This window comes from Diprion similis, chromosome 4 (assembly GCF_021155765.1).
Source record: "Diprion similis isolate iyDipSimi1 chromosome 4, iyDipSimi1.1, whole genome shotgun sequence".
NCBI lineage: Eukaryota > Metazoa > Arthropoda > Insecta > Hymenoptera > Diprionidae > Diprion > Diprion similis.
The window spans coordinates 11696133-11708388 of NC_060108.1; the positions used below are offsets into that span (position 1 = coordinate 11696133).

General features: G+C 34.3%; 1 protein-coding gene across 1 annotated transcript in view; it reads right to left on the reverse strand.

The window, feature by feature from the left end:
• The window catches only part of LOC124405515 (PH domain leucine-rich repeat-containing protein phosphatase 2), an 88182-nt gene that overhangs the window by 39493 nt on the left and 36433 nt on the right, over positions 1-12256 (reverse strand). The window contains exons 4-5 of the mRNA XM_046880467.1: positions 11573-11707; positions 5369-5604 (exon numbers count right to left, since the gene is read on the reverse strand). Coding sequence (XP_046736423.1) covers positions 5369-5604; positions 11573-11707 — 371 coding nt within the window. The remainder of the gene's footprint in view (positions 1-5368; positions 5605-11572; positions 11708-12256) is intronic.

Consider the following 12256-nt stretch of genomic DNA (forward strand, 5'->3'; position numbering starts at 1 on the left):
TCTTTGTTTCTTACAGTTTTTTTTTTTTTTTTTTTTCTTTTTTCGTAACAGCCTACCGACACTTTTTCAATTCTCATAGTTACCTGGTAATTTCGATTACTCAGTTACAGTCACAGTTCGGAGATACTCGCAATTCTGAAATTCCGAATTTCTCTTCCATCTAGATAATCACGTGCGGCTAAATTTTCTCGTTACAAAGCTTTGACCCGAGAAGTGGATAAAAAGCTTTACGATACGTACACCATCGCACGTATGTAAATTTTGTGTCAAATATCTCCTCGAGGTTCCTTCGCCTTTTGCCTCGTCTCTGACAATGGCACTCGTTGACCTCGCAATTTAATTTTGCTTCGTTTGCATCCAGCGCATCCTGCGGGATGTTGAAGCTTTGACATTCTGAAAGGAACCGAGAGGAGAGACACCGCATCTGCGTCCCGAGACAGGGGTGGTGGGTTTCACCGCCACTATGAACCACGACAGTAAAATCTAGGTTTATGATTTAGGTAGACGCGTTGCTAAATATTCAAGAGGCTAGCCGGTGCCGCTTTGTTTCGCGATACAATAAACCCACAGTGCCTTCATTATTAAGACCCCGTTTTGAATTATTAAGGCGAGACGATATACGTGCCTTCCTTTGTATTATATTCATTCCGCGTTATACCTACTCGGTAAATTGTCGCGTTTCCACTTGTTTTCTCACTGATCTTCTGCTCTCGTGGATAATAAGTCCCGCATAATTCATCTTACACGGTATTCAATATAGCTATTAGCCAAGGCTCGGTATCAAGCAGTTTCATCTGTTTTTTTTTTTTTTTTTTTTTTTTTTCTTCTTTTTAATTACCGAACACTGTGTACATATCTCGAAATTTTTTAAAACTCTTAATTTGTACTGTTCAAATCCATAACATTTGAGAGAAGTTTGGAAAAATCTATGAACCATTGATCTACAGTATTTGGATGGATTTAAAAATCGGTCCTTTCAAATCTTACTTGAATAAAATTGTCTTGTTAAATTCCATTAGAGAATTTTCTAAAATAAAGTTTGGAAGAATTCGTACGAATATCAAGCGAAATATTGACGGTATTGCAGATCCTTTTCAAACCAGATTCATTCTTTCAATTCATCCAATTCATGCAACAAAAGAGAACTAAATTAAATATACTGAACTTGCGAAGACTTCAGGCAATTCGGAAGACATCTAAATTACGAACATCACAGATCATTCTAGATCATGAAACGCTCATATTCAAATGCTCAACATTTGTTATTTGCAACTATTGCTAAGAATCTGTTTTTCTGCTTTTTAACCTTCAATTTATTGTAATATTTTATATAATTACTATTCTGAACATTTTTTTTTTTTTTGTAGTATAGTGTCTGTAGATTGCATTTCTGTCTTTTTCACGTATTTCAATGTAAGTTTTAACTTCACGCATTCAATTTTTCCTTTAATTTTTTCTTCCCACTTCCTATTACTTTCAAAACATGTTGAGCATAATAAAAAATGTTTCCAGTCTAAAGGAACCCTCCACCCCTCAGAGTGCGGAAACGTTATATAAAATTTCTTTTCTTGCTAACCTGATAACACCAAGAAAATTCCAACGTCATATTCAGAAACTTTGAACTTTAGTGTAAGTTTGATATAAATAAAAACAAAACATCGTAAAACCGAACCTGAAAATTCAATGAAAAAAACTACTTGTTATCAATAAATGTTTATTTATAAATTAAAGTGTTGTGTAATAAAAACTATTTCATCACGCCTAGTGATATTTGGAACGGACCATAAGAACGTAATCACAGTTTGAGGCAGACTGACCGAGAGATCAATGCGAGCAAATCATTCAAGTTCGTGAACTCGAACACCACGAGGTCCATAAATCGAATTTAAGTCTAAAATCACATTTCAGTGAATGAAAAAATTCTCACGATGTTCTTCCCAGAATGTAACACTTTGCCATTATTATTATCTAACAGTAATCAGGCTGACCATTACTGAAAAAATATAAACGCAAACGAGCCTGAAGTTAAAAACTTCAATTACTGCAACGATGCATTTTTAGAAAAAATCTTTACTTCGTACTTTCAGGAATTTATGAAATTTAGTTCACCAAGATGCCCAAAAACTTAATCTTATTCTGAGAATCCAACTCCTCGAAAGTCATCTAAAATTGTATGTTTATGATTTTTTTATCTGATGCTTCGTCAGTAATCTTACTAACTTCAGCCTTATGAATGTGGTTAGTTTAAGGATATAGTAAACATCCGCGGGTTCTCGCTGAATTCTTAACAGCCGTCTAAATATTCCATACATACCTCTGGATGTTCCGTCTCAAGCCCTTTCCGGGAAAGCTCATCTTCCCGGTCCCGTTCATAGATGATTCACACGTTTCACCCGCAAATACCCACGTTTATCTATCTTCGTAGTAGTAAGTATGTGTACAGCCTATAACCTATCCGACTTTTTCCCGCAAGCATTTCTCCAGCCTTTCATCCCCCCTTTATTTTATTTTTATTTTTCTTCTCGTTCCTTAAGTCTTTCGCTTCTATTCCCCAGCTTCCAAAGCTCACAGAGTGGATTGAGTTAGCCAAGTTAAACAATCGAACGCATTGCCAAAGCATAGGGTTATATGGTCTCCAATAATTAAAGGACAAATAACTTTCATCGATTCGTTGTTTTTCGTGTTTTTTTTTTTTGTATTTCGTTATTTCATTCCCAAGCTTTGCGAAAAAAGAACCGCCTTTTCAAATCGGTGAATATTTTTGTTACTTGCAGGTTATTTCTTGTTTTCTTTGAGAAACGATTTCATCGTTTCGGATAAACTTCGGCGCAGAAAGAAAGATCATAAGAAAATTTCGAAAAATTCACTTAGTTTTAGTTAAATGTTTAAAGAAGTTTATGGGTGATTGGTTTCCTGTCAGTTTATGGCTTCTTGAATTTTCCAGAATCTCAACCCCTTCGTGGGGGTAGGTAGAAAAATTTGCAAAAAAATGATACGTTTGGAATAGAGGAAATAGTCGCTTTATTCTGTCACACAAAGTGTAGAATCTTTGTTATTTACTTCGAATTGAAATTTTGTCGAATTTCGCACTGTTGAAAAATAAAATTATCCTCAAAATAAGAAGATAATAAAAGTTGTATGCAGGTTTGAAATTCACAGAATAAATCTCCGCACTTTTCGAGATTTGCGAAGGTTTGCAAAATGCGTTTTTTAGACATGCAATATGTCGCGTAAACAACGTTTCATTGCGTCAGACGTTGTCGACGCACCCCTCAACGCTGGCTGGGTATCAACTCACCTTATACGTTGGAAGTTTGCTTCCAATATCGATTCTAGAACGACGAATGTATTCGAAGTACGGTTTTTATGGTCAATTGGCAAATGGCATGCAATTGCTGACACTGCAGATATCTTGGCACGAGATTTCTTGTGTAGGTAAGGTGAATTGAAAAAACTATTTCATTCAACTTCAAATGGCAAAAGCTGATGCAAGATTGTACAAAATCCCAGAGTACAAGTCGACGGTCTAATCTTTCAGATAAACGACATTAGACGGTTTTACAATAAATGTTGAAAATAAACTTAGTAAGTTACTCTGATTAATACAGATGAAAAAATTGAAAAAAACTTGGAGAGATCTGGAGAAATGACAAGTAGTAATACTAATTTATAACGACGTGCAGATATTAATTGTTAAATTCAGAAGAATTGGTGTAAAATTAAAGATTAGTTTTCCACGAGTTCGAAAAAAAAAAAAAAAAAAAAATTCGATGATAAAAAAAAAAAGGGGAGACGAAAAGAAAATGAAACCCTATAAAAAGTGGAAAGAAAAGCCCATAGCGGAAAATATCTGGACAAAAAATAATTGGTAATAAAATTCTACCACCCTCCACGCGCGTTTCACGTATAATACATATTTATAGCGGATAGTGATCGTGCGATCGCGAGGTTTTGGGGGAAACTGTTTACAACCCTTGGGGTCCCGATTTATTTATGTAGTTATGAGAACAGCTCGGTATGGGCTTTTGTCATCATTCGAGGTAATAAAGGCCAGTTATATTCTGATTCGATTGTTACACATTTTGAACCACGTAAAACACTCGCGATTTCACCCCGCATGTAGTGGAGATTAGAATTATCTAGTTATTATTTTGTGGATATGAAATACGTGGTTTTATTTCTATAGAGTGTCAATTAAGGTTTGTACGTACGGATATCGAAGTCGTTAATCGGGAAATGGCGGTAAAAGAGTAATCGTAACCAAAGAGTTCATTAATTTTGAAAATTACTATATCAATTAGGTACTATCAATCGATAATGTCTGGTTTGAATTCGAAAAACATAAATTTTTCTTGTCAAGAGTAATAAATAATCATTTGCGATGTCAATAAACAATGAAGAATCCATTCATTTATCGATAGAAGCAAACGTTCAAATCAATGTATCGACTTTTAATTTCCATATCATACGAATCTAAAGTGATATAAATTTCAATTTTCTTAACTGGAAAAGTCACTGTGATGTCTGAAAAAAATAACCGATATTTAAAAAAAAAATTTCACAAGGATAACTAATTAATAAGGGGATCTAATTATTGGTATCTCATTAAGTGTATATTAAACTTGTAATTAGATAAATTTTAGTTAAAAACAATATAAAATTAACAAAGTCAAGAGCCTTGACTTAACGACCAATAAACAAAATTCGCCTTCATCTTGGCATTGAAAATCTCGATGAAGGGTTATCTGAAAATAAAAAACAAAATTTTATCAATATCTATACAAATGTAGCTATCGTTGTACGTGGTCGTTTTTTTTTTTTTTTTTTTTGTCATTTAAAAAATAGCGACAGTTTGAATAAAAAACAAAAAGGACTTTGAAAATAATTTTTTTTTAATCCATCATCAGTTTGTCTATGACAAAAAAAAGCCACATACAAAGATAGCTATATTTGTACAGATATTGATAAAATTTTGTTTTGTTATTTTCACATAATCCTTCACCGAGATATCAATGCCACAATGTAAAGGATTTTTTTTTAATAATCGTAAAGTCAAGGCCCATATCTTTGTTAATTTCGAATAGTTTTCAACTAAAAATTATACAAAACAAGTTCAATGTACACTTGATTAGATACCAACAATTCGATCCCTTTATTAATCAGTTATCCCTGTTGGAAAAAAATTCTTAAATATCGGTTATTATTTCAGAGCAACATTTGTCCTGACGCGATGTTTTTCGTTTATTTATCGTTAATTGTAAAAAATCGGTTCCAACGAAAAGGGATTACCTACCTTTCTTGCGTCACAGTAGGTGATAGGAATTAAAAAATCCCGATTGAAAATAAGGGTAAAAAATGAAAAATTTACCTGCTTGAGCCATCCTCGCCAAAGATCTCTGTCCCATGGATGATGGAAGCCAAGGTAGAGATGCCGTGTCTCAGGATGGTGAGGAGACTCTCGAGGACGAGATCCTTGACGGGGTGCCGTGATCCTCGGGTATCCTGTCACCCGAAGGACGAGCCTCCCCAACCGCGATGGGGCACAGCAGACGGCGCTTCCGTTTCCTCCGAGTTCCATCCATTCGGGTGACGCGTCTGGCGACGCTGAAACGTTTGAGTATAACGTAAGATGTAACAGCGTTTTGCAAAATTTTTAAACAAAGTATCTCTCGTTACGATATTGATCAATAAATATTTCAACGTGCCAAGGTATTATTTTTATTCATTGCAAATCATGCAAATTTTTTAATACATTTATTTCATCCGTTTCTTTCTCACATTTTCTCAATTTTTTGAAGCATTCGTTTGAGATTATAATGATTCCGCAAAACATCAGAAGAGTGTTCAAAGATAAGTGTAATAAAACGGAAGGTTAAAAATCGTAGAATCTTGTTCTTTACGAGATCCCAAGGCCCATCTTGAAAATAAATTTTTTAATCTTATTTACTGTAACAGCTTTGAAAAGTCAACCACTTAATTACAGTTTAAATATTTATAAGTTTGCCTGTATACTTTCCGGTTTACTGAATATGCATATTAGGTTAGGGAGAGTAGAGATTGACTTGAATATACTGGTTAAAACAAATTCTTAATTTATTCAAAATATCATGTTTTTGTTAAAAACATTTTTTCTCGGTTTTCAGATTTGTTCGAAATAATTTTAAACGGAATGAGAAAACTCTGCAGGGTGAAGAGATTCGGACAAATAAAGGAATCAGAAGCTGCCGCGATTTCTCGGGATGAAAAAACCACGAGCGAAACGTTATACGTCTTTATGGTTTCATTGTTGACGTTAAAAACAGGGCCGTAAGATTAATCGAGCACTTGAGACCGTTCTCGCGCTTCTCGTGTATCCTCTGTATCTATAAATTCATATCATACACAGACATATGGAACATTCCACCCTAAATCGATTGGGGTTTGACCATCGACCTCTTAGATTTGGTCGTCGATTTTTATATCCTTGTTCCGGCTCTGAGAAGCACTCTGATTTTTTTTTTTTCACATTTTTTTGAACAAATTTTCATTACTTATGATTTATGAAAACTATTTTTAATAAAGTTGCTAAAATAATTAAACATAGTCATGTATAAAAATGTTCAAGCAGTCGCCCACAGTAGCCTGACTGTATCTTCTAACTTTTTGCAATATTTTTTTTTCTGCAGAAAGCTGTAAAAAGAGTGAAAGCAAAAGCCGGCTCAACTCACTCTGAATCTCCGCTTAAAAAATGTCTACATCTGGCACAAGATTTTTGAGAATTTTTTCAGATTTTTAAATTGTGTTCAAAGACACGACTTGTTTTTAAAAAACATAAGTAAAAAAACGATTTTTAAATATTGAGTACTTTTTTTGCAGGAAAAAATATAAAAAAATCGTCGGTCAGACCTGGATCAATTTAGCGTGGAATACCCCATATATAAGGATCCACCGAGTTTCGGCGAAATGCTTTTTGGGACAAGGCGCTCTGTGGCGAGATGAAAACTTTATAAACGTCAAAAGTTTTTCACCCTGAGTTCGTCGGGGAAAAAGGCGGGAATACCTACGCAGAGAGACGGGAAGCGGGCTTAGGACAAACTTTTTGTGGACATTGGCTTATTGGACCCCGTCTGATTCACCCCGCAAATTTCATGAGGGATGCTAGTTACACATCCTCGGTATATTTACTAACGAATTCGCCAATCTTCCACGTGGTATTCGGTTTAAAACTCAGTTTAAACTTCGATTTAATAAGTTATGGCTAATTCAATTGACTCGATGAGTTCGTCATTAAAAAATTCATTTAAAAAATCGAAGACAAGATTTTCATACATTTTTAACCGGATAAAAAGGTGTCATCGATCAAACCATCGTGTCAATCTTATTACACCCCAACTTTCGTGTAACAAGACCTCCTCATTTCCCACCACGCACGTGTATCTAGGCCATTGATATTCCGAAATAGTCTCTTAGCTGCGACCTCGAGGGTTTCGTTGAGGCTCCGTTGCAAATCCGCGGAACTTTCGTACCTTATACCCACCCACCCACCCACGCCAAACTCTTACGAGTATAGCCCGGCACCTCGAACCCCTGAAGTAGCCCTGAGTACGCGAACTGTATTATCTTTTTACGCGGAAAGTTTTGCGAAAATATTTGAATACGGCCCCGCGCTCCTCTCTCGAGTGTCTCAATTTAATCCCGAATTTATTCCCTTCAACCGAGAAAGAATACCAATTTATATCCCGCCGTTATATCACCCCGGAAACCCGAGAATCCGTATTTCGTCTACATTCCTTACCCCTTTCCGTGCAGCCATTTTTTTTTTTTTTTTTTTTGTTTTTGTTTTTGTCCTCGTCGTTGTTAATTAATCACGTATTTGCGATTCTGTCGAAAACTTTGATCTATGTTCACTCGTTTTTTTAAATTCTTTTATCTTCGATTTAAGTTCCGCGATAATCTTTAGTTTTTCTTTTAGCATAAGAATATCTGATTAGATTTTTTTGCAGTTATTTTTCATCTCGCAACTCGCAGAAACGACACTTTGTGAGTTCCGAAAGCGCTGAATTCCAGATTTTTTGTGTGTCGAAACACTTGAAGTTAAGTAATCAAACTTTGACGAAACATCAAAGTTTCGAATGTGACGAAACCCGGAGCTCAAGGTTCCGAAAGGGCGTAACTCCGAAAAGTGCGAAAATGAAAAAATTTAATAATCTGAAACATGGAAATTCTGAACGATGGAAGATTTTCAGTTCTTTGAATTTTGGACTTGGCAAAAATTGATCTTTCTTTGTTGTTAGAAATGTTATTTGTATTTTCGAAATTTTAACATTCGAAATTCTGATTTTCGGTTTTTCTTTTTCTTGCACCCACTCGTTGATTAAATTACGCTGTGTATCTTAATTTGCAGAATTTTACTCTATCGTAACTTGGATTTTCGAAATCACGTATTTCGGAACTTTTGAGCCATATCCGGTTACCGGCCATTCCAAACTTTGTTGTTTCGTAGAATTTTCATTTCTTTACTTCAAATTTCGCCGCCAAATAATTCGAAATCGGACGCTTTTCGGAACTTCAACCCCGCCTTCAATACGTCGACATTATTTACGATCTATTATTACCCACAAATACGAATAATAATTGGATATGTAATATTTATTATATTATATATACATAACTCGATGGAATTTGATAGAGTTTGGGATCAAATATCGCGGACAAAAGCCACCTTGTTTTGTTAGGCGATCGTTTGCTCCTTTTGTCCCTTTGTTATCGACGGAGATTTACAATTTCGATCTCACCACTTTCTCTCGTCGCTCTCTTTCCTCGGACATCAGTCCAGCAGTTCCAAACCCTTCGATAACTACTCGTACAGACTTGATGCAATTGCAAAATTGATTCGAGCGATATTTATTCGCGAGATTCACACAGCCGTGAGATTTTTTTAGAGTTTAATTTTCAATCACGTGTTTAAAACACTGCATTTTCTACGATCTTAAAAATTATTTTTCTCTTGCATAACTAGGAATTTTGTCCTGCAGAATAATAAAAATAATCAATAACAAGAATTCAATTATTGAGTATTATGTGGTTTGGTAATTTTTGCTTAGTCAAATGATCTTCGACATTTTGATTTTTTGATTTCAGAATCGAATGTTTCAGAATCTTATTTCGTCAATTATCCTTACTTATTTTTTTCGAACATGGAATCACCTGAGAATGATGCTTATAACTATTGTGCTTATATTATAGATGGGATTGTTTTATCTGAAAAGTTTACAATTATTAGCCAAATGCCAGATTTACTCGATATTTGAAAGATGAAAGAAAATTCCACAAGCAACACAGATAGACTAAAAAAAATAAATCAGAACAAAAGAGTAGAAAGAATTTCGCGAATGAAACAAAGTATCTCGAGTTTATCATACAGGAATAAGAATAAAATTTTTCATATAACCATACTCGACAAAGTTTCTGTTATTTTACGATTGCGTGACGATACTTTTCATCGATCCGCGTGTAAAAAGAAAGCAAAAAAAGCATCACTGAAATAAACTTTTCTCTTCTCTTCTCTTCCAAGCATCGTAAAAATAAATCCTATGAAACTGGATATTTGATAGGAATATTTGTAGCGAGATGAACCTGCGCGCGTCTACGAGATTAGCGTTTCATTCGATGCACGTGATACGTTTAATTTTATCGAATCAAATAAATTGAAGACAAGAGAGAAAATAGATTGATATAATTTGAAAAAAAAAAACTGAGAATCAATCATTTTCTGAAGTGATTAAAATGTAGCGATAATATTCAGCGATCCGAGAAATTCTTTACATAAAACTAAATCTTTATGGAAACGTCGAGTACACGTGACTTTTAATATTTTGCCCAGGTGGTCATTTATTCGTTGAAATCGCAAACCTATTTTTGATTATTACAATTGTTCAAAAATCGCATAGAATTGCTCGAAATGTTTGAAATCGAATTAGAAATCGCTTGAAATCAGATTAAAGCCGTTTGGAATTGTTTGAAATCGTTTGTCACTTGATTGTTGATGATTACAATTGTTCAAAAATCGCATGGAATTTTTCAAAATGGTTGATATCGACTTAGAAATCGTTTGAAATCAGATTTAAGCCGTTTGGAATTGTTTGGAATCATTTGTCACTTGATTTTTAATCATCAAATTTTCTCAAAAAGCGCTTTAGATTTCTCAAAATGGTTTAAATCGACTTAAAAATCGCTTGAAATCAGATTTAAGCCGTTTGGGATTATTACAATAGCTCAAAAATTGCATGGAATTGCTCAAAATGGTTTGAATCGACTCGGTAAATCGCTTGAAATCAGATTTAAGCCGTTTAGAATTGTTTGTAATCGTTTGTCACTTGATATTTGATGATTACAATTGTTCAAAAATCGCATAGAATTGCTCGAATTTTTTAAAACCGACTTAGAAATTGCTTGAAATCAGATTTAAGCCGTTTGGAATTCATTAAAATCGTTTATAAGTTAATTCGTACCTGAAACCCTTCGATTTTGACCTTTCAATAATGAACTAAGATTCCGCCATTGTGTAGGTATAGATAAGTGGGAAAAAATGGCAAGAAATTTCAAACCACTTGACACCTAATTCATGACGTACGGTCAAGCGTAAGCCAGGAGAGCTGGGAAAAGATCCTGGATAATCCCTAGACACGGACAAATGACACGGCTTACTTCCGCTCGACTGACAAGTCGCACGAGGACCTCGACCATCCTTCTTAACTCCTAACTGTCCCCGCATAGTCGCTTCGAAAATCACCAGCATGGATTGCGGATTTTTTTAAGTCAATTTTTAACGTGCCAAATTACCAGGTTGAACAAAGCAAAGATGATAATAATGATAATTAAGATAAAGAAATTTAAAAAAAAAATTGGGTAAAAAAGAATAAACAATTAATTTCTTATTCAAGAAACGTATTCAAGCTTCAGATAGAAAATTTTGTATTTACAGCTAAAATTGGAAAGCCATTAATTTGGAAATTCATTGATGTTGCTGTTTTGTGACTTGCAACGATTTTTTTATCGTTCTAGGTGACTCGAGGCTTACATTTTCGTGTTGGATAGAATTACAGGAAACCACAACAAGTCATTGGGAATCAGTGGAAATTACTTGGTTAACAATGGAATTACAGGATAGAGAAGATAAGTCAGCAGAAAGTTAATGGATTGAAAACATATTTGGCTTTTACTCGATGATTTAATGATTTTACGTTATTTCAAAGAATATTTCAGTAAAATTCAATTTTCTTTCAACCTGTCTATAAATTTTTAAACTTTCTTTAGCGAGTGTGACCTCGCGAATAAATTCTGCAAATAAATTAAAGAAGCTCGTTTACAAAAAAAAAAAAAAAAAAAAAAAAAAAAAACCAAGTTTGAAATGAAATCAAAGTATTATCCATTAGCAAAATTGATTTCTTTCATTGAAAAATGCAATTGAATGTGATCTAACGTTTTAATTCAATTTATTTGATTGAAATTTATCCCGTTTTGCAAGCTCTAGGAAAAATCTTCTTCAACTCAAGTTGCGAGTCGTGCATCTGATAAATCGAACTAAGGTTACCTGGATACAAGAAGAGTCGAGATCCGATGACGGCGAGGGGTCGCCTCTTCCACTGGGGGAAAACTAATCCCTTGAGAACGAGTACGTGGCCGCATTGGCTGTAGCCGTTGAGTTCTGGGAGTGGAGCCGTAGGACCTGAAATTAATTTGATTTAAAATAAGCGAGAAAAGCTTGGATTAAATTTAATAAAAAAGAGGGATAAATGGGGAGCGAGAAGCGGTTCATAAGACTGGCCGAAATAACAGCGTCAATTTTTCACTCTTAAACCTATTATTACACGTTTGTTTTTATTATTATTTTTATAGCTCTTCGTTCATCATCACCAAAGTTATTTAATTTCTCAACGCTTATTATAATTTCGAAATCTACGCCATGGTGAAGTTAGTTATGAGGATTTATACGTCGATCTTACAGAGCCTCGACGAATAATTCTCTTTCAAAGATTTCTTTTCGCTGAAAAGCTTCACATTTTTTAGAACTCATGTTTTTCAATAACTCAAAATTTAACTTTTCAAATGTCTCGTAACTTCGATTTCTTTTAGTTTATTTGTCGATTCGAAAATTATTATTATTATTATTCTTCTGTTTTTGTCATTTTAGAAAGAGTTTATAAATCAGCCGAAAAAATGCATCTTTTCTACTGCGAAAAATTCACAAAACAGACAAAGAATTTTTTTCAGTTTA